Source organism: Ascaphus truei, chromosome 16 (genome assembly GCF_040206685.1).
Source record: "Ascaphus truei isolate aAscTru1 chromosome 16, aAscTru1.hap1, whole genome shotgun sequence".
Taxonomy (NCBI): Eukaryota; Metazoa; Chordata; class Amphibia; order Anura; family Ascaphidae; genus Ascaphus; species Ascaphus truei.
Window position 1 is genome coordinate 43,462,380 of NC_134498.1, and position 24,676 is coordinate 43,487,055.

Consider the following 24,676-nt stretch of genomic DNA (forward strand, 5'->3'; position numbering starts at 1 on the left):
TACAATGTATTTATTTCCTTTTGTTTGAGATACTGTATCTTGTTGACCTTTTCTGTTTCTACTCTTTGTTCAGGAAATATGTGTGTGAAATACCAAGTGTTAAAATGAAGCTCTTCCCCAGAACGCGTTGACGCCTAAAGGTTACCATGGTGACCTCAGAAGCTGGAGATTAAAAATGATGTGTTTAACAGTAGAAACAATATATTATAGGAAATGCTGCACACCTGTAAAGCTAAAAAAAATAAAATCAATACAACTACCGGGGCCCCTGGTCCAGGGATCTGTGTGGTATTCCAAATCAATATAGTTAGTTTGAAGAAGCAAGGCCCTACGGATTTTTGATATTGCAAATTTATTGCCAATTGATCGACGGTTCGGCCGCACTTGGCCTTTTTCAAGAGTAAATGCCATGAAACGGCGATCAATTGGCAATAAATTTGCAATATCAAAAATCTGTAGAACCCTGCTTCAACATAACTTTAGCAGTAGAAAAAATATATATATATATTTTTTTTTTTTTTTTTAAGAGCAGGACATGCTAACAATAGGCTAATCTATTAGTTAAACACATAGTCTTGTGTTTGTTTAATGCAGGTCACTTTGCCCTTTAGAAAATGATCACAATAAAGCAGGTACAATAAAAACAAATATATATATATATATATATATATATATATATATATATATATATATATATATATACCAGTACCGGATTTATTAGCGAAAAACAATCCTGTTACTTTGATCTGGGTAGCTGCGGCTGATTTTATTTAATTTTCTGGTCTCCCCATGCAGTGGGGGGGGGGGGTTATTTAATAGCTTCCCTGTACAAAGCAATAGAATGTAAGCTCTTCAGGTTACACTGGGTTTTTTTTCCCTTCATTTCTTAATTCCGTTTTATGCATGCATGTCTTTATATAGCGCCATTAATGTACATAGCGCGTCACCGCAGTAATACACGTGGCAATCATATAAATAACAAGTAATACAAATAACACATAATGGGAACAAGTGTTTCAGACATAAAAGTGACATTTAGGGAAAGGAGTGCCTGCCCCGAAGAGCTCACAATCTATGATTATTGAATGATTTCCCGGTGTATTCAGTTTACTACCTTTTCTATAATGTTTGTTCTGTGAACATTAAAATAGTTAATAAAAAAAATAATTAACAGTAATTTGTGTCTGTGTGTGTGTGTGTGTGTCTCTGTGTGTGTCTGTGTGTGTGTCTGTCTCTGTGTGTGTGTGTCTGTCTCTGTGTGTGTCTGTCTATGTCTCTGTGTGTGTCTGTCTCTGTGTGTGTCTGTCTGTCTCTGTGTGTGTCTGTCTCTGTGTGTGTCTGTCTATGTCTCTGTGTGTGTCTGTCTCTGTGTGTGTCTGTCTCTGTGTGTGTGTGTGTCTGTCTCTGTGTGTGTCTGTCTCTGTGTGTGTGTGTCTGTCTCTGTGTGTGTCTGTCTATGTCTCTGTGTGTGTGTGTCTCTGTGTGTGTGTGTCTGTCTCTGTGTGTGTCTGTCTCTGTGTGTGTGTGTCTGTCTCTGTGTGTGTCTGTCTATGTCTCTGTGTGTGTCTGTCTCTGTGTGTGTGTGTCTGTCTCTGTGTGTGTCTGTCTATGTCTCTGTGTGTGTCTGTCTCTGTGTGTGTCTGTCTCTGTGTGTGTCTGTCTATCACATCCCTTTACAAACAAAGAGACAGAGGCTGCCACCCTGTTATAAAACCTAGGGAAGGTTTTGTAACAATTTGAAGCCGAAGTGGCCAATGGGAGGCGCCGCTGCGGGTCACGTGACGCGCTTTATGTAACTGGGTGGCAGCAGGCTGCTGCTATGAGCTGGATTGCAGGAATGGAGCAGCAGCAGGAGGACCCAGGGCTGAAGCTGGGCAGGTGAGAGCACCTCAGCCCATTCATTGTCCCCGCGGACCATGAGCAGCTCACAGGAGGCAGAGAGCAGCCTGATGCTGGAGTTTGCAGCTGAAGCCTTCCAAGCCCAAAACTTCCAGCTGGCTTCTGAGATCTATGAGCGGCACCTGCAGGAGCAGGGGGCAGGGGTGGGGGGCTGGGAGCTGCTCCTGCGGCGGGCAGACTGCCTGGCATGTGATGGCAAGCTGCAGGAAGCCTTGGAGTTGTATCAGAACGCTGCCGCCCACAAGAAGGTGTGTGCAGAGCAGCTGGGCAGCCTGGTCTCATGCCTGGCAGACCAAACCAGGACCAAAGAGGGGCTGCCCAACCTGCAGCAGGCAGATGCATGGGGTGCATTCACCTGCAGGGAGTGCCAGGGCTTCCTGGGCGAACCCGTGACTTTGCCTTGTGGACATACCTTTTGTAAGAAGTGCCTGGAGAATGGCAAGGGAAGCTCTCCATGCAGCCTGTGCAGGGTGACCCCGGGGGGAGCAGCACCCCCCTGCAAGGTCAATGTGGTCCTGAGTAGCATCCTCAGCAAGTGGTTCCCTGGAGAGGTCCAGGCTCTGCGGCTGAGGCATGAGGGCAATGCGCTCTTCCAGGACAGCAAGTGGGAGGCAGCACTGGACAAGTACAATGAAGCCATCAACTTAGGTAATGGGGCAGCAATGGGGGGCGAGTGTGGGCTTAATGATGAACAGCTATAGGTTTTGCTTGTGTTTGTTTTTTAAAGGACCCCCCCCCCCCCCCCCCAATTGCAGGTGGGGGTTAAGGTATTCGGTTGGAAAACAAAAGATTTGGGTAAATGTAATATACCTAACTGTACTGCAGATGGGAGTGATGGTATGTCTTCCTCAATGCTGCAAACTGGGGGGGTGGAGGGGGTTATAAATGGTCTGGGTCCCATCCCAGAGGAGGTTGCGTAAAGATAAGTATTACGAACAACAGGGGTGGCCAACTCCAGTCCCCAAGGGCCACCAACAGGCCAGGTTTTCAGGATATCCCTGCTTCAGCACAGGTAGCAGTCATAATGACTGAGCCAGATTTGAGCCATCTGTGCAGAAGCAGGGATATCCTGAAAACCTGGCCTGTTGGTGGTCCTTGAGGGCTTGTGTTGACCACCCCTGACCTATAGCATGAGAAATGGTTATGCGTTGATGTCCCAAACTGATGACCCCATCATTATCCCCATGAACTTTTTATTTTGGGAAGTGGTTAGTCTGCCTAACTACCTCTAACATACAGTATTAAAGAGCAGGCTGCAGAAATGAGGATTGCTTTCATTTTGAAGCAGTGGGCAAAGTTGGTTGAAATTAGGAACTCTGATTTTCTACAACCAAATAGACACAAAAAATCAAATGTCACTTAAAAGACCCTCCAATAGCCAAATAGCAAACTCATAGGGGGCTACCTCTAGTACAGGACTGGCCAACTCCAGTCCTCAACCTGACTTGTGGATGGTCTTTTTCAGGATATTTCTGCTTCAGCACAGGTGCCTCAATCAGTGGCTTTGTCATTATGATTGAGCCACCTGTGCTGAAGCTGGGATAGCCTTAAACCCTGACCTGTTGGTGGCCCTTGAGGGCTTGAGTTGGCTATTCCTGCTTCAGTATATGATGTGCTGTTCCTTTGGCACTGAACATACAGTACCATGTCATATGGTTGGATGCCAACGATGCGGCTTCCCACAGCCCAGGAGGCATGCCCCAAACATGGCTTTCAACCCTATTACATATCTGTGACTTGGTTATCATTAACCCTTTGAGCTCCAGCAGGGAACAAACTCCTACAGGCCAACTCCCCCCCCCCCCCCCCCCCCCCCCCGTTTGTCCTTGATTTTTGTTTTATCTGAACAATGTAGCACTGTTCTACATTCCGTACGTCATTCCACTTATAGAACATCGGGTTTTTACACCCAATGCAAGTTAATTAGACCCCCCCCCCCCTATTCTCTGCTGACATCTCTCTGCTCAGATGGTACATTCGGAGTTGTATCGGCATTGTGTTATACCTGTTGACCAGCATTTAATTGGCTGGCAGATCTCTTCACAGACTATTAATACGGTGTTGACACCGGCCTTCCCAAAGCCGTGACCCTTTGTTTCCCTGTAAGTGTAGCTATGTTGTGAAACTGGGTCATGAGACTAGGGTTGCATAAGCATGAAGGCTGCTCTCCCTGCCCCCTCTCCCCATTTTCTATGCTTGTGTAACCAGTGAGGTAACCAAGAACTGGGTCAACCATTTAAAAGCCCCCCTCCAACCTTGGCGGTGATCCCTAGTATCACACTATTGTTTTATTCACTGTGTATACATCGCTATCACCTGACTGACACACTCACATTTGGGGAAAGTGAACAGTGTTCACTTTATTTCCTAACGGGGCGCAGGAATCCCATCATCCTTTTAAAGATGCTAACGGGGTTTTGTCAAACTATTTAACAATCCTTGCTAGTGTTGCAAATCATGATTTTCTTCATTTATAGCATCTTCGTTTACCACGGTAACCTATAGACTGTACTGGGCTCTGGGGAGAGCTTCATTTTAACTTCCCGGACACTTAAATGCTTAACTCCTGCATGGAGAATCGTGTGTGTGTGTGTGTGTGTTAGTAACATAAATTTGCAGCTAAGTAGCTCAGGAAGCAGGGGGTCCCCAGAGCTGAAATGAACGAGGTTTGGCTCTGGAGACCCCCTGCTTAAAAAAAATATATATATATTTATTTTTTTCTCCGCCGCCTTGGAGTCCATCTTTAATGCAAGTTTAAATTTTATATATCACAGCGAGCATTAGATTATAAGGGTTCCATGTAAAAATGGATTTGAGACCACTAAAATACAAGCTCATTACTCCCCTATTTTTCTCCTTGTAGCAAGAAATCGAATGTAGAAATTCTCATTAACCTGTTTCACACCAGAGGATCCAATTGCCTTGATGGGCCCCGGTGGGGGGGGGGGGGAGCTGAATTTGGGTAATATATCCAGGGTGTGAAATTTTATTTGACAAATCGGTATTTTTAAAATTGCCGCTCAGTTTATTTTACATCGCCTTTTACAAACCGCTCCCTCTGCGCCCCCCGTGCTGCGTCCAACTGAGTGCGGGGTCCGGGGTTCCCTGGAGGGTCCTAAAGTTGGACCAAATACAGAAGAGTTTACAATGCATCTGATCTCAGACGCGCTATTAGAGAGGGTTGGGGTTCCTTACAATGCATCTGATCTCAGACGCGCTATTAGAGAGGGTTGGGGTTCCTTACAGTGCATCTGATCTCAGACGCGCTATTAGAGAGGGTTGGGGTTCCTTGCTATGCATCTGATCTCAGACGCGCTATTAGAGAGGGTTGGGGTTCCTTACAATGCATCGGATCTCAGACGCGCTATTAGAGAGGGTTAGGGTTCCTTACAATGCATCTGATCTCAGACGCGCTATTAGAGAGGGTTGGGGTTCCTTACAATGCATCTGATCTCAGACGCGCTATTAGAGAGGGTTGGGGTTCCTTACAACGCATCTGATCTCAGACGCGCTATTAGAGAGGGTTGGGGTTCCTTACAATGCATTTGATCTCAGACGCGCTATTAGAGAAGGTTGGGGTTCTGCAGAATTTCACAATATAATTATATAGGTTTCCTTAACCAAAAAACAGTTGAAAACCACTGGTCTACCCACAAGGCGTTTTCCCCTGGTATCTCTGTTCTGCGTGTTTCTAGCCCAGGCTATGAAAGAACGTTATATTGCATATCTGAGTCCTTTCCTATATCTTCATATTTCGCTTATTTTGCAATATTTATTTTTGTTTATTTTGTTATACTTATTTTCCTATTATTTACAGTGACTGTCAACGTGTATTTTGTTTCAATGTAATTAATACATTTTGAAAGTGTAATGAAAACAGACACTGTGAGTGTTTCATTGTGTAGAACAGGGGAGCGCAAACGTTTCCTGCTGCCATTTATAACTGTATTTATGTGTAGTATATAAGACCACATGAGGGCACTTGCCTTGTGTATCATATTAAAAGGAACCAGTGAAGTCTGAGGCTAATGTGCAAACATCCCTTTATTTTCATGTCGGCCCAGCCAGTGGAAACTGCTTTATGTGATACTAAAAGGTTTATCTCTTCATTTAACTACATTTTAGGTTTTGTTTTTTTGTTACAGCACCACACAACCATTTACTGTACAGCAACCGCTCTCTGATTAACTTCAGCTTAAAGTCCTATGAAGGGGCTTTGAAAGATGCTGAAACTGCTTGCAAACTCCAGCCATATTGGCTAAAAGTAAGTGTTTGCGTTTCATCCACTATATCAGTGGTTTCCAACCATTTTTGTTGTTGTTAAGGAACCCTAGATGAAATTCCGAGGAACTCCCGACCCTCTCTAATAGCGTGTCTGAGATCAGATACATTGTAAGGAACCCCCAACCCTCTCTAATAGCGCGTCTAAGATCAGATGCATTGTAAGGAGCCCCAACCCTCTCTAATAGCGCGTCTGAGATCAGATGCATTGTAAGGAACCCCAACCCTCTCTAATAGCGCGTCTGAGATCAGATGCATTGTAAGGAACCCCAACCCTCTCTAATAGCGCGTCTGAGATCAGATGCATTGTAAGGAACCCCGACCCTCTCTAATAGCACGTCTGAGCTTAGACACCCTATTTGAGAGGGTTGAGGGTTCCACAGAATTTCACAATATAATTATAGGGTTTCTTAACCAAAAAAAAAAAAGTTAAAAACTGACTTAGATTATTGATGTAACTGATCACCCCCATTGCTGTCCCTTCAGGCAGAAATGTATTAATTTAACTTCAGTGTAACTTATTTTTCTGTCGTCTAATACTAAGGAACACAAATCTGACCAGTAGGTGCGCTTCTGTATTTTATATCTAGGGTCATTTAAGAAAAGGACAAGCATTAATCAATCTGGGAAAAACTGAAGATGCTTTAAGAGAATTTCTTTTCTGCCTTGCATTGGACATGGGGAACAAGACAGCAAAGTCTGAAGCTCAGAAGGTATAGTACATGATTATTTATAGCTAGTATGTATGTGTCTGTCTGTCTGTCTTTATTTATAAGGCTGCGTCCATAGAAGGACAAGCAGCGCTGAGCCGTGCGGACGCTCCGCGCTGAGCCCCTGCATCCTCAATGAGGATGCCTTGAGAGGGAGCTCACGCGAGCGTCCGCAGGCGTGCTCAGGCTTTGGAGTTTTCAGCCGAGCGCCAAGCTGTTTTTCAGCGCGCTGTCGGCTGAAAACATCCAATCAGCCTTAAGCAGCGTCAACGTCACGGCGCCGTGACATTGACGTCAGTGCGTCGCGGGCGATTGGCCCAGCGACGTCACTGCCCCGCCTCCAACCACCTCCCCCCGGCTCCCTTTGCGCACGCTGGCTCGCCTGCATGTCCGTGCAATCGCGCTGACTGAAGCAGGCGAGCCTCAGCGTTAGCGCGCCTCTGCTCTCCCCACCCCTCTATGGCCCGGGCCTATAGCAGTGAATAGGAGATCCAGGGCACAACGGATTTTTGAAAAAAAAATATTTATTCTTTCAGTGGCGCTCACTGAACACACAGTGAGTGCCACTGAACACACAGTGAGTGCCACTGAACACACAGTGAGTGCCACTGAACACACAGTGAGTGCCACTGAACACACAGTGAGTGCCACTGAACACACACAGTGAGTGCCACTGAACACACAGTGAGTGCCACTGAACACACAGTGAGTGCCACTGAACACACAGTGAGTGCCACTGAACACACAGTGAGTGCCACTGAACACACAGTGAGTGCCACTGAACACACAGTGAGTGCCACTGAACACACAGTGAGTGCCACTGAACACACAGTGAGTGCCACTGAACACACAGTGAGTGCCACTGAACACACAGTGAGTGCCACTGAACACACAGTGAGTGCCACTGAAAGAATACATTTATTTAAAAAATCCGTAGTGCCCTTGATCTCCTATTCACTTCTGCATACTCAGGATCTCACCAGACAGGTTTTTCCCTGAACCAAGGTGCACCGGGGTACCTCAAGAACGCAAGTATTTTGCATATATTATATATTACATTTGGTGTGCAAGACTAAATCTTTACATTTATTTATATAGCGCCATTAATGTACACAGCGCTTCACAGCAGTAATACACGTGACAATCATATACATAACGAATAATATAAATAACACATAAAGGGGAGAAGTGCTTCAGACATAAAAGTAACATTAGGAAAAGGAGCCCCTGCCCCGAAGAGCTTACAATCTACTTGGTAGGTTGAAAGAACGTACAGAGACAGTAGGAGGGCGTTCTGGTAAGTGCTTCTGCAAGGGGCCAAACTTTATGTATTAGGTGTATAATATTAGCCACGGAGCTACTCATATGCTTCATTAAGCAGGTGTTTTTTGAGGTGGGTCTTAAAGGTGGATAGAGAGGGTGCTAGTAGGATATTGAGGGGAAGGGCATTCCAGAGGTGGGGGGCACTCAGTGAGAAGTATTTAAGGCGGGAGAGGGCTTTAGATACAAAAGGGTAGAGAAAAGACATCCTTGAGCAGAACGCAAGAGTCGGGATGGTGCATAACGAGAAATTAGGGCTGAGATGTAAGGAGGGGCAGAAGACTAAACATTCAGCTCACCTCCTCATCATTTGGAGCCAACTAATGAACTCCTCATGTTATTTTATTATTAATTTAGGTCACATAAGGCAATGAGGCATTTCCGATATCAGGTCATCAACAGATGGGGACCAGAAAAGGTTTACTAAGGTGCAATATGCAAAGTAATGTAAAGATGGCCAGAGACCGTGATTGTAAACTGGACATCACGGAGCAAAATCCTAGTATGATTGTTGTCCATGATATATTGTAAACGGGCATTTCTTTCTCAAAATCACTAAGGAAGGGAGGAGACACACCTTCCAGGAACCAGGGCGTCGTACAGGAACATTCCTAAAAGTATGGGAACGTTTAAATATGACATCAAAGCCAAAACACTCCTATAATCGTTAATGACAAACCACTTTTTTTTAAATTGCTTTGCAAATTCTACAGCTATCTCTAAATAACCTACTTCAGGGGCGGCCAGCTCCAGGCCTCAAGGGCTACGAACAGGCCAGGTTTTAAGAATATCCCTGCTTCATCACAGGCGAATCAATCAGTGGCTCTGGGATCCCCTGGTTGGTGAGATACTTACCGGTGACGTTGCCGGGTTTAAATCTCCCAGGGGATACAAGACAGCTGCCAAACCTCTGGCCAATAGGAAGCTGCGACATCATAAGTTGCAGGTTCCTATTGGATGGCCATTTAAATCCCCCCTTTAAAAAAAAAAAAAAAAAAATCAGGAAGTTATAGCTGTAACTTCCCTGGTAAGAATCTCTGGTCCCGGGATGGTCCCCGCAGCTGCAAATAGTTTGGTTCAACTCTAGAGGACTCCCCGGTTCCAATCCTACAAAAGTAAGGGGGCGAGGATTGCTGCTTTAAAAACACTTTACTGTTGACTTTTTAGTCTTCTGTTTCATGGCCTCCCCAAATATGTTCGTGATGACACATCTGTGAATTTCAACGTTGAACCCCCGACGCAACATTGAAAGATCCAAACTGACGTGTGTGTTCTCTTCTTGTACCCCAGCTGCTGTTTGATTTACTGTCGCTCATCCCGGGGAGCACTCCAGGAGACTTGCCAGACATCCTGAAAACGATGCCACATCACTTGCGATTAAAGGGAAATGTGCTCAATTCGCTGGGATCAGGGGTTCCCAGCAATAACCTGCAGAGGTTATTTAGGGTAAGCTGGAGGCGGTTATATTTGTTCGTTTTTTTATTTTTTCATTGTTTTTCCCCATAGCGATTATTACATGTTCCTTTGTATTTATTGTGTATTTTTTTTTTCTTTGCATCTATATTTATTTTGACGCAAGATAAATGGAAATTACCCCTTTGGGTTCCCTAAGACGTAGTCATTACGTCATTGGGGGAGGGGGGGGGGGGTCTGGCACTCCATGGGTCACCATGATGATGTCGTGAACGCTTTCAAGAGCCGTTGCGTGACCCGCTGTACTGGATGGGGTTGTGGCACCAGGGCACTCTCCGGCACTCCAAGGGTTAAAAGAGCCATTTGCCTTCACTACCACGAACATTCCCGCTTACCCCTGGATTCGCTAACCTACAATATGGGTTATCACACCTTTTATCCTGCGTCCATTACCATGGACTTAATTGGCAGTTCATTCGGGGTCGCAGAGCAATACCACATATTGGAGGCTAGTAACTCGCCCAATTCTGTGATCATTCAATAAACTGCGACAGTGCCGATCGCACGGTCACACGACAATTCCCCTTGAAGTCAAATCAATGTGTGGAATGTACAGTAGTGTTCAACAAAACGGCAAACTGCTGCCTTTAATAAGTGTAACATTGTGTTCCTTATTTCCTACACCTACGGAAGATGTCGCAATGTGCATATTTCCACATCGTTAATGAGAAGCAGCAAACTGTAGGACTGTACGTCATCGCTAAATAGTATTTCATAAGTGTGAGCAAAATCTCAAGCATTTGCTGTTCTTTCTGCAATTCCAGTTTTGAACATTAGCAAGTGATTCAAGATGCATCCAACTTCACTTGGCCATTTCCCGATGGTTGGAGGATAACGCGATTTGTTTAGTCAACTCCAGTCCTCAAGGGCCACCAACCAGTTAGGTTTTGAGGAAATCCCTGCTTCAGCACAGGTGACTCAGTTGACTGGAGTTGGCCACCCTGGGTTTAGTCTTACCACTGTCAGACGTGTATGCACGGTGTTACCTTGCAGACCAAGCTGGCAACTACATTTTTAAACAAGATGGACATTTCTACCTTTTTCTAGGGTAACATGGAACAGAAGAAAATTTACCCCATTCAAGAAGAAGTGGCCAGTGGTCTCAGTACCACGAGGACATCATTACAGCCCCCTGAAAATAAATGGAGTTACCTGGAGGTGGAGAAAAGACAGGTCTTCCCAGCGCAACCAACCTGGCCCATTTCACCCAAATGCAACATTCTAAAGAGAAAGTGTTGCTCAGATGGGCCCATCCAATCAAGGGGTGCAGAGGTGCCCAGCAAGCTGCTGAAGAGAGGTGAGAATGTCATACTCCTATTAAAATGGGTCACAATTACTCAAGAAATATAGGTGGAGTAGTCACGGGTCTCCGATAACGGGTTTTCAAGCTCGATCGGAGTCAACAGCAGTTAGTCGATTTGAGCTCTGACACCCATTATCGGAGCTTTGTGAATCCCCTCCCATTGATGGATTCGTAGATGATATCTTTCTTGTATATAGCACTGGCAGTGTACACTGCGCTGTACATAGAATTTTGTGGACACACAGTGTCCCTGCCCTGTAGAGCTTACCATTGAATTTGGGTGCCTGAGGCACAGGGAGGTAAAGTTGGTGCCCAAGGTCACATGAAGCCGACACTGGAAATTGGACCCTTCTTTACTTTTTTTTTTTTTTCTTCTTCTTGTTACTTTTTATTTCAGAGAAATATTGAAAATCAATTTGCAAACTTTTTTTTACATGGAAACCATGGTGAATTCTGTAAAAAAAAAAAAAAAAAATCACATTTCGGCTCTGATTTACACATGGTGATGCCGCATTCGGCGTTACCAAAGGCCAAAGTGCTCTATTGACTTCCAATGTCATTTTTTTTGACTGGTATGTGCGACTTTCCATTTCAATGAGTATATTTTCCAATGTAACTTTTTTTTGGTTTTTCCGGATGTGCCAGCGGCGGAGAGGACGGCGGATCGCTGCGTGTCATTGTGTGTGGACCCGTCCGATCTGGATTGCTCACTCTGCATGAGGTATCAATTTCTTTCCCGTTGAATAATTGTCATAATTTTGCACATTTCATTAGTGATGGGGGGGCGCAAACTTTTTTTAAATTTTTTTTTTTATAATTCTAAGTTTCGTCCTCTTACCTGCTCTCCGGCATCTCTGCGGCGCCATGTGATGTCGCCATTTGACGTTGTCATCGTGACGTGTCACTATCAGAAGTTGCCGGGAGAGAAGCTAAGAGGCAGTTACAGCGGCCCCGCGCTCTCCCCTGGCAATCGGTTTAAATGTTGTGGGGAAGCGCAGGGCCTGGTTCACTGCTTAGAACATTTAGCGACACCCCCCTCCCCCCCTAATTAGTGCACACCTGGTCTAACTTTCTGTGCCAAGACTCTCCATTCCGTGAAACATTTATTGCCCAGTTACACTATAATTACATATTTACCGTTAAGATCTTCAGTTCGGTGAGGACCCTCCGATTCCTACTTACCATTTCCATAGAATGTGGGCTACTGCTCTTGTTTAATGGTGAACGATATAAGGTAACTCATATTTAGCATATCTGTAGAATCAAAAAAAGGTGTGCCAGCGATCAACGTGCGTAATCTAATACAACTGGCAAAGGGCGTTTCTTTTAGACGGGTAAATAATATAGAAGTATAGTTCATTCCATAATTTATTTACATTTTTGAAATGGCCTTTTTATACAAAGCCCAAGAATGAGCAAAAATGAAGCGTGTTGGAGGAAAACAGTCGTTGCTAGAGAAGAGATGTCTAGCAGGCAGGGAAAGGTCTCCTGTATAAAGATGGTGGAAGTTTGGTTCACATGAGTTTGTTATGGTATTAAACAGGGTTATGTAATGCTCCAATACCCTCTCTAGAATCACCAGACTGTTAATTTCTCCGGTTTACCTAATCAAGGAGTGGACTCCAATCCTCAAGACCCTCCCCAACAGGTCAGGTTTTCATGATATCCCTGCTTCAACACAGGTGGCTCAGTTGGAGACTGATTTAGCCACCTGTACTGAAGCAGGGATATCCGTATGCCTTGATCTGTTGGTGGCCCTTGAGGACTGGAGTTGGGTACCCCAGAGATAGTACATGTTAGTCGAAGACTGATTACGCACGTTGAAGACTGAGCCAGTGATTGAGCCAGCTATGCTGAAGCAGTGATCTCCTGAAAACCTGACCTGGTGGGGCTCTTGAAGACTGGAGTTTGTATCCCTGACCTAACCACCTACTGACCTAGTCACCAGTCTACAAAACGAGCTGGAATAACCCCAGATCACCTTTTCAGGCGACGCCATAAATCAATATTCCAGTACAACAAATGGTAATAAGAGAAAAAACATCTCAGTGTTTAAAATAATTCAGCACATCACCACCGTACACAGATTTCAGAACGTGATCCCCTTCTCAGCAAGAGAACAGTATTGCAGCACCCTCTGACATCAATGGGGTTACTGGGCAAATTTGAGACATCAACAACCTTACAACAGCAGAGCAACGTGTTTTAGGTTTGTTTGGCATCTAAGGGTTTAATTTTATTGATATGAAAAGGGGTTTGTTCATTAAGCTGCGATACTGCTGATCGGGGCATTACCACACGGAAAACTTAGATTGGAGTTACCGGGCGTTTCCGTGCGGTAGCGCCTGGATCTGCGTTATCGCGGAACATCTTACCCTCGTTCCATTTCTTGTTGCAAGATATTGTTTCCTTCTGTCTTTACACTTTTGGCTGCAGGTTGTACTATGAGCCAGTTACCACTCCCTGCGGACACACGTATTGCCTGAAGTGTCTGGAACGGTGCCTGGACCACAATCCCAAGTGTCCTTTATGTAAGGAGGACCTCTCTGAGGTAGGTGGATAAGGCAGCGATCGTAGAATAAGAATGCCATTGTGTACCACCCAACTCTAGCCCGCTCCAGGGTTTCCAAGTCGCCATGGTTTTTAGTACCGCAAGGCATTTCAAGACCAGGAGATTAGCATGATAAAACAAGGATTGGATTAAAACCTAATGATGGCTTGGGATCAGGTTGGCATTGCTGTGTGTGGATGAGCACAGAGTTGAACTTAAAGTATCTTCCAAAGAGCTTACAATGTAATATTTGGTACCCAAAGAGCCTTATTCTGTATCTGCTAAAGAAGCCGTCATTGATGTCCTATGGGGGGTTTCCATCCAAAACGCCCTAAACAGCCGATTGGACAGATATGGAACGACCCCCTACGGCAGTGGTTCTCAACTCCAGTCTTCAAGATTGCCCCAGCAGGTCAGGTTTTAAGGATACCCCAGCTTCCACACAGGAGGCTCAATCAGTGGCTCGGTCCAAGATTGAGCCCCCTGTGCTGAAGCCGGGGTATCCTTAAAGCTTGACCTGCTGGGGCGGTCCTGAAGACTGGCATTGAGAACCACTGCCCTAAAGTACCAGAAAATATTTGATTTGCCTATAGTCACCTTGTGTAATTGGTGGCATCTTTCATGAAGAACTCAACAACTGGGCTACAAAGACAAATATAATGTTGTAGATAAGTATTTCCACAGTATTTGTAGTTGCACCTGGGCGATTTTGAACATTACGCCCGTCATGATTTAAAGTATTAGAGTATTTTCTCATTTTAGCTCCACTACATAAAATCAGAAAGTTTTAAAATTATTATTGAAACACATCCTTTCTGTATCTTCTCACCCACAACTTGAAAATGATCTGCAAAATTATTCCAGTTCATTGTAAATCGCATTCATGGTGAAGTTTATTTTATTTTTTTTAGTACCTGGTTATGAGGAAATTCTGTAAGACTGAAGTGATGGAAGAGTTAATATCTAACTATCTCCCAGAGGAGCTCAGCGACAGAAGAACCATTTATGAAGAGGAAATAGCAGAGCTGTCCAAGTAAGTCCTGCATCGAGTCAGGACCGGTTAGGTGTCGTGTGGGGGCCTCTTACCTTCTCCAGTGGGGCATCGCACCCAGCGTTGTCATGGCGGTGCGGTGTCATGTGACATCACGTTGTCATGGTGACGCATCATCACATGATGGCAGGAGGAGATTCCAGCTCCGGAGAGGTTAGAGGCTCCGCACTCTCCCCCTGCAATCTGTTTAAATGTTATGGGGAAGAGCGCGGGGCTCAGGGATGTGCAGGTGTAGCAAGAATTCCCCCCCCCTGCGCAGTCGCAGTAGACACTGTCCCGGGGGCACGGACTTTTGCTTGTTTGTTTGTGGCACCAAAGACAGTCTCGCTAGATCTGTATTACCGTAAAGAAAGTGCACACAGAACTTTGTTTTGACGCATTACTCCATATTCTGCTCGCGTTTGCGTCACATGTAAGGCAAATACAAATCCCACGTGTGAGACATTCACATCTCAGACAGCTCTGTAACCCTGCCTTTCCCCATTATCTCCCAGCATACAGTGCTTCCACTGCAGCAAGGGATTCTGGGACATGCAAATGAGCACACAGTGTCACCTTTTTGCTTCTCATCCATTTTAACATGGACCCCTATAAGCTTATGCGTGCCGTATTACACAGCTTTTCAGCACAGCCTGGGTTAAAGAAGTGCAGAGCCAGTAAACCTACCCACAGACATCTGACGCAAATTGCCAGACCTGGCGGATTTTATTCCACCGCAAATGCAAGATACAGAAGTGCACAAGAAACACCTTTCCCGTTTTGTAACTTATACCAGATGTCCCAAATGTGGGGGACTGGGAGGGCACTTGCATGCCCCATGTTGACAGTGGCAGATTTCCCGATATGCCCGGGCCTAGGGCGACGCCCACCCGCATATACAGACGCCGCGCTATCGGGCCTCATGGGATGGCACTTGGATGTGGCGCCCGCTTCCTTGCTGCCACCCACCTTCCGAATTGCAGCGTCGCGAGACGCCTCGGACATCACTGTGATGTCGCATTGCCACAGTGACACGACTACATGACGCCATTTGACGCCGCAATTCGGAAAGGAGAGCGGCAGCCAGGAGGCGCCCGGGGGGGCGGCGGATCTGGAAGTCCACGCTGCATGCTGACATCACATTCTGCAAGGAACCGATGAAGTATTCTAGCAAATCTAAAGAATGGGGGGTTTTCTGCACTCCCCAAAAACGTATAATCATAAAAAAAAAAGTGAAACCAGATAAGCACGGAAAGAAAGGGAAGGAAGCGTGAGAAGAATGCAGACTATCAGGAATTGCACCTTTTACTATTCTCACTAGGCTGAAATTCTTTTCATTTTTTTCCCCCAACTGTTACAAATTATCATATATTTTTTTTCTTCTTCTTAAAAGCTTAAATGAGAACGTGCCCATATTTGTGTGCACGATGGCCTACCCCACGGTGCCCTGCCCGCTGCATATCTTTGAGCCGTGCTATCGTTTGATGATTCGGAGATGCATGGAGACGGGGACGAAGCAGTTTGGGATGTGTATGGGAGACGCGGTGAAAGGGTACGTACCCGAAACCTGGTGTTTCCTTCATCAAACTCGTAATGCAGACTTCTTACCCTGAAGGATGCGCTTAAAAAGTCCTCTTTGCATTCAGATATTGTCTGTAATTGTGGTCAGTCCGTAGGAAGATGAAAATGAGGCGTGAATGGCGACCCTATTAAGGGGATGTGCACGTTATGGAAAACAAACGGTTGCATTCTCGTTCTACTCTTGCTTTGCGGGAGGGAGAAGGAGCCGCTCGGTGAATAAAGACACTGACTGTAAACAATGACACTCTATTTGAATCAGTGGGGCTGCGTGGTTAACCTGTCAGTCAGCGCTGCTGCCGGTTACAGCGCCTGATCCTGCTTCAGTAGCGCCGGTCAGTGAGGGGAGCGGCTGCAGCACTAAGTAACAGGTGGGTTATCACAGAGCTGGTCAGGGAAGGGGAGCGGGTGGCAGAGGCGGGGGGCTGGATCAGAGAGTGGCTGGGGGCGGGAGCAGAGGGGGGGGCGAAAGCAGAGCGGGGGGTGAGAGCAGAGAGCGGGCGGCTGGGGGCGAGAGCAGAGAGCGGGCGGCAGAGGCTAGGGGCGGGAGCAGAGCGGGCGGCAGAGCCTGGGGGCGGGAGCAGAGGCTGGGGGTGAGAGCAGAGAGCGAGCGACAGAGGCTGGGGAGGTGCAGAGGCTGGGGCAGGAGCAGAGTGGGGGGAAGAGGCTCGGGGCGGGAGGAGAGCGGGCGGCTGGGGGGGGCAGAGGCTGGAGGGGCGGCAGAGGCTGTGGGCGGGAGCAGAGAGCGGGCGGCAGAGGCTGGGGGCGGGAGCAGAGTGGGCAGCAGAGGCTGGGGTCGTGAGCAGAGTGGGCGCCAGAGGCTGGGGGCTGGAGCAGAGCGGGCGGCAGAGCCTGGGGGCTGGAGCAGAGTGGGCGGCAGAGCCTGGGGGCTGGAGCAGAGCGGGCGGCAGAGCCTGGGGGCGGGAGCAGAGCGGGCGGGAGCAGAGCGGAGGGCAGAGGCTGGCGGTGGGAGTGGGGCAGAGACCTGCCCGCCCACCCTTTCCATGACGTCAGTGGGATGGGTAGAAGTGTTAGTGTTCTGTGTGTAGAGGGGGACAGGGGGGGGGGGGTGAGTTGGAGGTACTTGCCCCGGGCACAAAAACACCTAGTTACGCGTCTGTCTAAATGAAAGCGCAAACACAATGTTCTGCGAAGAGATTATGAGGAAATCTGATGTAATGGTGCTTAAGCATTTCCAATCAGCTTGTGTTAGGAGATCTGTCCTAATTCCTTCCCCAGCCCAAGGACCAACAACACATTTCTTTGCAATCTGTTGCAAGTCTCCCTCTGCGCAAAAGGATTATAACACCGACCTGATGAAGGTAGCACAAGGAGACTTTCACAGCAAGATTAACTTCTGTTTTCCAGCAGGGAGGAAACATAACCAGATCTCTCAAACTGAAGGCGATTTCCAATGGAATCTTTTATTATTTCCCCTGTGAAAACCCTGGACACATCTCTGCTTCCTGAGCCCCCGTGTGTTACATTAAAGGGGAACATGCAATGGAGTAATACATTTTGGGGAGGTGCAACCAGATGGGTAAAGCAGCAAAAGGGTTCTAGAGGAACCAACCCATGCTTAGTTCAGGGGTGGGCAACACCAGTTCTCCAGGGCCAACAGGCCAGGTTTTAAAGATATCCCAGTCTTTGTTTGAGCCACGTGGCCTCTTAGTGGCCCTTGAGGACTGTAGTTTGCCGCTCCTGTTTTAGATGGTGCACTCTGGTGAATGGAAAATTAAAATAACAAGATTGAAGGGGGGGCGGGGGGAGAGGATGGGACTGGTCCAACCAGACCTCTGAGCTACTATAAAGCTGCCAGGTTCAGTCCTCTGATTTATTGGGCCCAAAGGAATAAAACCGTGGGTAGATATAGAAAAGGTGGAAGCTGAAGATATGGCAACAGGCCCACACCAAAAAAAGACATTTAGTTAAAAAAAAACTTGTTTGTGGTTTAAATAGCCAAATATATAGAAATAAACATACTATATATTATGTTTATTACACTAGATCCCTGTTTTTCAACAGGGTTTCTTGGGCATCCCTAAAGGGTTCCCTGCAATTTTAAGGTAATTTGACAATTGTATCAAATACAGAAGAATTTACAATGCATCTGATCTCAGACACGCTATTAGAGAGGGTTGGGGTTCCTTACAATGCATCTGATCTCAGACACACTATTAGAGAGGGTTGGGGTTCCTTAAAATGCATCTGATCTCAGACGCGCTGCTAGAGAGGGTTGGGGTTCTGCTAAATTTCATAATATAATTATAGGGTTCCTTAACCAAAAAAGGTTTTAAAAAAAAAACCACTGGCCCAGGAAATGGTTTAGTTCCTTCCAATAGTTTTGAAGTTTCGTCCTCGTAGTACTATTTTTTTTTTTTTGTTTGTTTGTTTGGTACTGGGAATTATGCAAGTATTTTTTATTTATTTATTTTGAACAGTAGGAGGAATTAGGCATAAACATTCCCCACTGTTTCTTGGATCTCCAAATCTGAAATTACTGTAACCAATGATCAATCAGGTTGCAACAGTTTATGGTGCAAAATTAATACGTTACATCTGTTTTTAGTCATGCGAAAATTATTCTGTTTTTTTAATTTCCATGAAGTTTTAAGGAAGGTAAAATATGGCTGGTGACAATACACTATTTAAATGAAAAACGTACGGATTTCCCAGAAACTCCTAATAAAGAAGAATGAATTAATGAGTCCAAGAAAAACGTATACTGTACAAGTGTATATCCTGAAACTTGGAAAGAACCCCAATTTAACATTTTGCATTAAGCTTACCTAGATTTTTATATAACATTTTTAATATAACATGTAAGACCAATACCAGCAAAGATAACAATTGCCTCAAATGTAATCTAATACATGTGGATCCTAAGCATTGAATATGGACCTGCCCAGAACCGATTAGATTTTGGGATAAAACTCTGAATTATGTAGTAGAAATATCTCGTATTAAAACCAACAAGAATAGCACAGAACCTTGATCAGGAAATCTAGATCCTTCGAAGAGAGTTAGGTGGGGGAAAAAAGACTAAAATCCAAATATTTGTGGCATGATACAGGTGACCGGTTAATGGGGGCATCACCATTGACTACATCTGCCCCTCCTAGCAGCTAGGAACAGGAGATCTATTAAATGGGTTCCCAACAATGATCCTACTCCAAGATGAATACATCGATATCTATTTAATCTAATGCAAAGTGATTATCTACTCTAGAAGAGACCCAAAGAAAAGTAAAGTATCCAACCCATTGACGATCTGTCCATCTTCCACGTTCAGATTTGCCGATTACGGCTGCCTGCTGGAGATCCGAAACGTGGAGTTCTTTGCAGATGGACGCTCTGTCGTGGACAGCATTGGAAGGAGGAGATTTAAAGTTCTGCAGCACAGCCAGCGAGACGGTTATAACACAGCCGATATCGAGTACATTGAGGACCATAAGGTGAGTTTTGAGACGGATTAATGAAATAATCGTAGATTACATCATCAATGTGGCAGATATAATAGATATAATGGTAACGTAGGTCTTTGTCAGGTCTACAAACACCTCCTACACCTCCCTCCAAAGCTCTCATGGGCTAACTGGTGCACAATTGGTGCTTGATACATTGATAATAAAGAAGTGTCCTCCAAATGACGTTCTACGTGTTGAGTTCCTACTTGTAAACTTCATTACAAAGAGTCTTGTCAGACTTAGCTGGTTCAATAACCCTTTAAGTGCTGGTCGGACCACAGCATTAGAATGCCCTGGCCCCTCTAGCACGTCACGACCATGTGGGCGCCCCTCTGAGTGATCACATGATTGCAATGTCCTTGATCATATGAACAGAAGAAGAGCAAAAAAACCACATGGCATAGCGACTTCGTCCTGGCGCCCCTTGCGTGCCAGACCTCGTGACGTGGTAGGTACATCATGAGGCACCCAAAGGGTTAAACTGCAATGGTGGCCGTTGGGGCTTTATCATGTGTAAACTCCCATTTACTTCAAGTCAACGGCCTTCGTGTATTTGGTCTTTGAAGGCATCTCTTCTTCTAGGAATTCTCAAGTACTACTAAGCGTGCGGTTTGGGGATTAGACACGTCTTCCAGTCCCAGGAATGAGCTGCTTCCTTTGCTTGTTCTGAACAATACCCTTTTTAGAAAAGGGGTGGCTAATTCCAGTCCTCAAACCCACCAACAGGTGAGGTTTTAAGGATATCCCTGCTTCAGCACAGGTAGCTCAGTCAATGACTGATTGAGCCACCTGTGCTGAAGCAGGAACATCCTTAAAACCTGACCTGTTGGTGGCTCTTGGAGGACTGGAGTTGTCCACTTCTGTTTTAGAATAACAGATCGTTACATAATATTTGATACCATTTCCATCTGTTATGAAAGGGGCCATTGTGGTTGACTTGCACCATTGGCTGTTGACATGATGTCTCGTGATATGGTGCAGGTATTCACATGTAGTCATATGGATAATCGGAGATATGCTATATATTAGGATCGACACGGTTTCCTTCGTGCTGCCATATATTCCGAGACATTGCAGAGATCAGAAAACTGATGGTGTATGGATGTCTTCAGCACATCATGGCTTCTATATATATATATGTTTCAGGTTCAAGGTACGGATTATGCTGAGCTGCTGACCTTGCACAATGCTGTGTATGATCAGGCGTGCACGTGGTTTAACTCGCTGAAGCCAGCACTGAAGAGTCGTATTCTAAGTCACTTTGGTCCTATGCCCGCTAAGGATCCAGACCTACAGGTAAATCCGCTTTAAAACTGGCCCCTTTTTACTAAAAAGTCTTTAAGCAGCAATCCAAGCGCACAGTTCTTGTTTTTTTCACATGGCATTGAAGCAGGGGGTCTCCAGAGCTGAACCCCATTAATTTCAGCTCTGCGGACCCTCCTGCTCCTGCTTCGGGAGATACTTACAAAAGAGACCAATATAATAGAGGGAATGGCAATACAATACGCGCAAAATCAGACAAAGGCAATCTCTGCCCCAGAGAGCTTACAATCTATTCTAATAAACCAGCAAGGAAGTATATAGGTCTAAACAGGGCATACCGAGGTTTTAACGCCTTGCAGGGCTTCTCTTCACATGCGCGTGAAAGTGGAATTTAAAGAAGGGATCCAAGTGGCCGTTACTTATTTATTTTTTTTGAGAATTTTTTAATATATTTTATTTATTTATTTGAAGCAGGGCCCCCCTGCTTCCGGAGGTACTTACCTGTGACTTAGGTGCCGGCAGCCTCTCTCTCGGCTGCCAGGGTTCACAATATGTCCTCTGTTCAGAGATCGCAGACCAATAGGAAACCGTGACATCATCGGCGCGGCTTCCTATTGGCCAATGTGACGCGGGCGCTGTAAACTTGAAAGCCCAGCTTGCTGAGCCGGTGCAGCTACCGGCGCCTGCTATGGAGGTAATTATCTCCGGAAGTAGGGGGTCCCCGGAGCTGATGTTAATGGGGTCCAGCTCCGGAGACCCCCTGCTTCAATTCCATATTGGAGGGGAAAATGGCATCTTGATTGCTCCTTGAAATGTAACAAAAATAGATGGGACTTGATGGGCAGTGATACTAATAATGCCGCTTTGCGTAGAGTATGGTGAAACCAGAATGTGGCATGCTGTCCTTGCTTCGTTTCGCAGATTCACCCGAATGGGCCGGCGTGGTGCTGGTGGACTCTCGCGGTTCTTCCCCTGGAGAGCAGAGCGCAGCTCCCTTTCCTCGCCATGACATCACTGAAAGATCGCTTGACCGGCATCCGGCGGGTCCTGCAGTTTATGTGCCGTAGCCGCTCACGATAACGCCGCGGTACATAGCCTCTCCTCGCGGGGACACTGACGCCGCGTCTGCTTGGATAATGCAATGCGGTGGAGGCATTACAAACCGACTTCGTTACAAGAATCATTTCCCCTTTTTTGTTTTTTTATTTAAATGTGAAGATTTGGAACTGATTTATTGAAAACAGAACAAAACACTTTGCTGCATAAGACACTTTGTATTATTTTTTGTACGACGTGCGGCTAATTTGCTGTGACAGTCGCCTCCTTTTGATGCAGTTTTGTCACACAGAAAGTTGGTTTTACAGCAGGGGTGGGCAACTCCAGTCTTCAAGGGTCACCAACAGGTCAGGTTTTCTGGATATCCCTGCTTCAGCACAGGTAGCTCAATGAGTGGCTCACTCAATGAGCGTGCCTCAGCACTGGTGGCTCAGTCAAAGAGTGAGCCACTGATTGAGACACCTGTGCTGAAGCAGGGATATCCTGAAAACCTGACCCTTGAAGACTGGACTTGCCCACCCCTCATTCACACCGTTGCATAGAATGGTGATCACCATTTCGGCCTAACAATTATTTATTTTTTCACCACCGTTCCAATTTTTCCTGACTTTTATCTACTTGATGCACCTTTAAAAAAAAGAAAAAGTTGGCTGCTATATTTATTTTTATGAGATTTCTTTTTTTTTATTCACTTAAGAAAACCATTTGGGATACACCAACTACTCCAAACTCATGTTGGAACATGTTTTTTGCTTGGTGCATTCAAACCTTTGGAAACATGGAGTGACTTCTCTTCTGAATGGACAAAGTATCAAACCTAACACTTTTTTGTTGGAGAAATCTAGAAGATGCTTGTTAATGGAATCCAGTCCGCAGCAGTTTAAATTACATTTTGCGCCACTAATTGTAGCATTGAATCGATGAGTATTTTCTTTTTGTTGACATGCAGACTTTCTGCCTGCGGTGAAAACATTAACCCTTTAAAAACACGAATTGCTAGTTTAATGTGTATGTAATGAAATATCCTGCAATGTTGCTATCTGCAGAAGGTTTAAGTTTGAATTGCTGCCGTGTGAACTGAAATGTGTGTGATGGTATTAAATATAGTGGTTTCACGAGATCATGGTTGGCCAGCTCCATATACTTGGGTATATACTGTTTAGTCCAGTTTTATATTGCCCCAAACCAGTTTCCCATTAATAAAGAATTCCGCGACACCCTGTCCCACGCTGTGAAACAGTGCCCTATTTTTGTTTTTAACCGCTTTGCTGCTGGAGAGTCCTACAAGTTCTTTTGGCACAAAGAGCCCCCTGTTTTCCTCCTAATTCTCTAGGACCTACAACATACAGAGAGGCAGCCAAAACCCACGGATATAGTGTAGTCATGTTGGCGACGAACTCTGAACCTGCCATTTGGCAGCTTGTCTCCGAATGGAATTGTTGATAAAGTAGTAGATTGGTCTTTTTAAACTAAAATGTTCTCTAACACCGGGTCATAGCGTTGTATGCAGTGATAGAGGTGGTGCAGAGTTTAGAACGATGCACTTTGAATGCTGCAGAGGTTTCTTATTGTGAAATAATGTTTGATAAGCGCTATTGCGGATTAACCCAGTCACTGCCGGTGAGGCAAGCAATGTATTGGAAGGCCCTCTCACAGCAAGGAATCCTAACACCTGGGGGGCCATGTGTGAACGTAGAGAAAAGGTGGGTTAAAACGCATGACTCTAGTTTGTGGAGCAGAGCTGCAGAGTTTGTAAGAAGAGTTTATTATGTGAGATTTACGTCCCTAGAGATATATGGAGGATTTTGGGTGGGACAAATAAAAGGAAAGTCACACAGAGACTCGGACTGTGATAGATCTCATTATAATCTGTTCACCATGTAACTGCACCCCATCCCCTCCTACTGACTCTCCCCATCCCCTCCTACTGACTCTCCCCATGCCCTCCTACTGACTCTCCCCACCCCCTCCTACTGACTCTCCCCATCCCCTCCTACTGACTCTCCCCATCCCCTCCTACTGACTCTCCCCATCCCCTCCTACTGACTCTCCCCATCCCCTCCTACTGACTCTCCCCATCCCCTCCTACTGACTCTCCCCAAGTCACAAGCTGTGGCAGACAGGGGGAAAACTGGAGCAAAACGCTTTGAAACATACTGTGGGTACAGGGGGGGGGGGGGGGATGGTTTTGCTCCAAAATAGCCTTGGTATATTGACCCCTTGTTCACTATACAAGTCGGAAACACATTACACAGTTCTCCAGCAGTTTGCTGTTCTGTTTATTATTCGCACTGCTGATGGAGATCGATGACTTGTTGCGTTTTCACACAGTCCTCTATTAGTTGGAAGTATTCTGTGGACTCTATATATAACGTACCTAAGTTTGTGATAACACTACGGTGTTATCAGCGATTATCCCTGAGGGTCTTTTTTTATTTTTTTAAGCACTTTAGCTCTGAAAAGCATTCAACTTTTTCTTCCATTTTGTACCAGTGACAAAATAAATACATCAATATAATCCCGGGTTCTAACATAGAACTTTGCTGGTGTCGCTTGATTTACAGAGTGTGAGCTCTTGGGATAAGTACAGGGGGGGGGTCCCGGCCAGTGTCTGTGTGCGCTGCCATGCGGAAATGTTTACAGTAGATGTATTAGACATTTATTTCAACTATTTTTGATGACCTTTCTCCTCCTGACTCGTTGCATATTGTTCATATTTTTGTAATAAAAGGTTTGCACTTTAAA

The 24,676-nt window shown here is 45.6% G+C and overlaps 1 protein-coding gene across 1 annotated transcript; it reads left to right on the forward strand.

Annotated features, from left to right (window-relative positions):
* The first annotated feature begins 1,810 nt into the window (after positions 1-1,810).
* Positions 1,811-24,676, forward strand: LONRF3 (LON peptidase N-terminal domain and ring finger 3). The gene is made up of 12 exons (XM_075573338.1): positions 1,811-2,547; positions 6,045-6,163; positions 6,771-6,893; positions 9,501-9,656; positions 10,731-10,980; positions 11,632-11,707; positions 13,423-13,537; positions 14,449-14,570; positions 15,961-16,119; positions 19,438-19,600; positions 20,759-20,908; positions 21,797-24,676. Exons 1-12 carry the CDS (start codon positions 1,917-1,919, stop codon positions 21,953-21,955), a joined length of 2,223 nt encoding a protein of 740 aa, XP_075429453.1. The 5' UTR covers positions 1,811-1,916; the 3' UTR covers positions 21,956-24,676.

Bases quoted from the DNA above. Each gene is read 5' to 3' on its own strand.
- LONRF3 (XM_075573338.1), top strand. From the start codon at position 1,917: ATGAGCAGCTCACAGGAGGCAGAGAGCAGCCTGATGCTGGAGTTTGCA. The intron at 6,164-6,770 runs GTAAGTGTTTGC...TTTTATATCTAG, and splicing joins TCCAGCCATATTGGCTAAAA to GGTCATTTAAGAAAAGGACA. The intron at 13,538-14,448 runs GTAGGTGGATAA...TATTTTTTTTAG, and splicing joins GTAAGGAGGACCTCTCTGAG to TACCTGGTTATGAGGAAATT.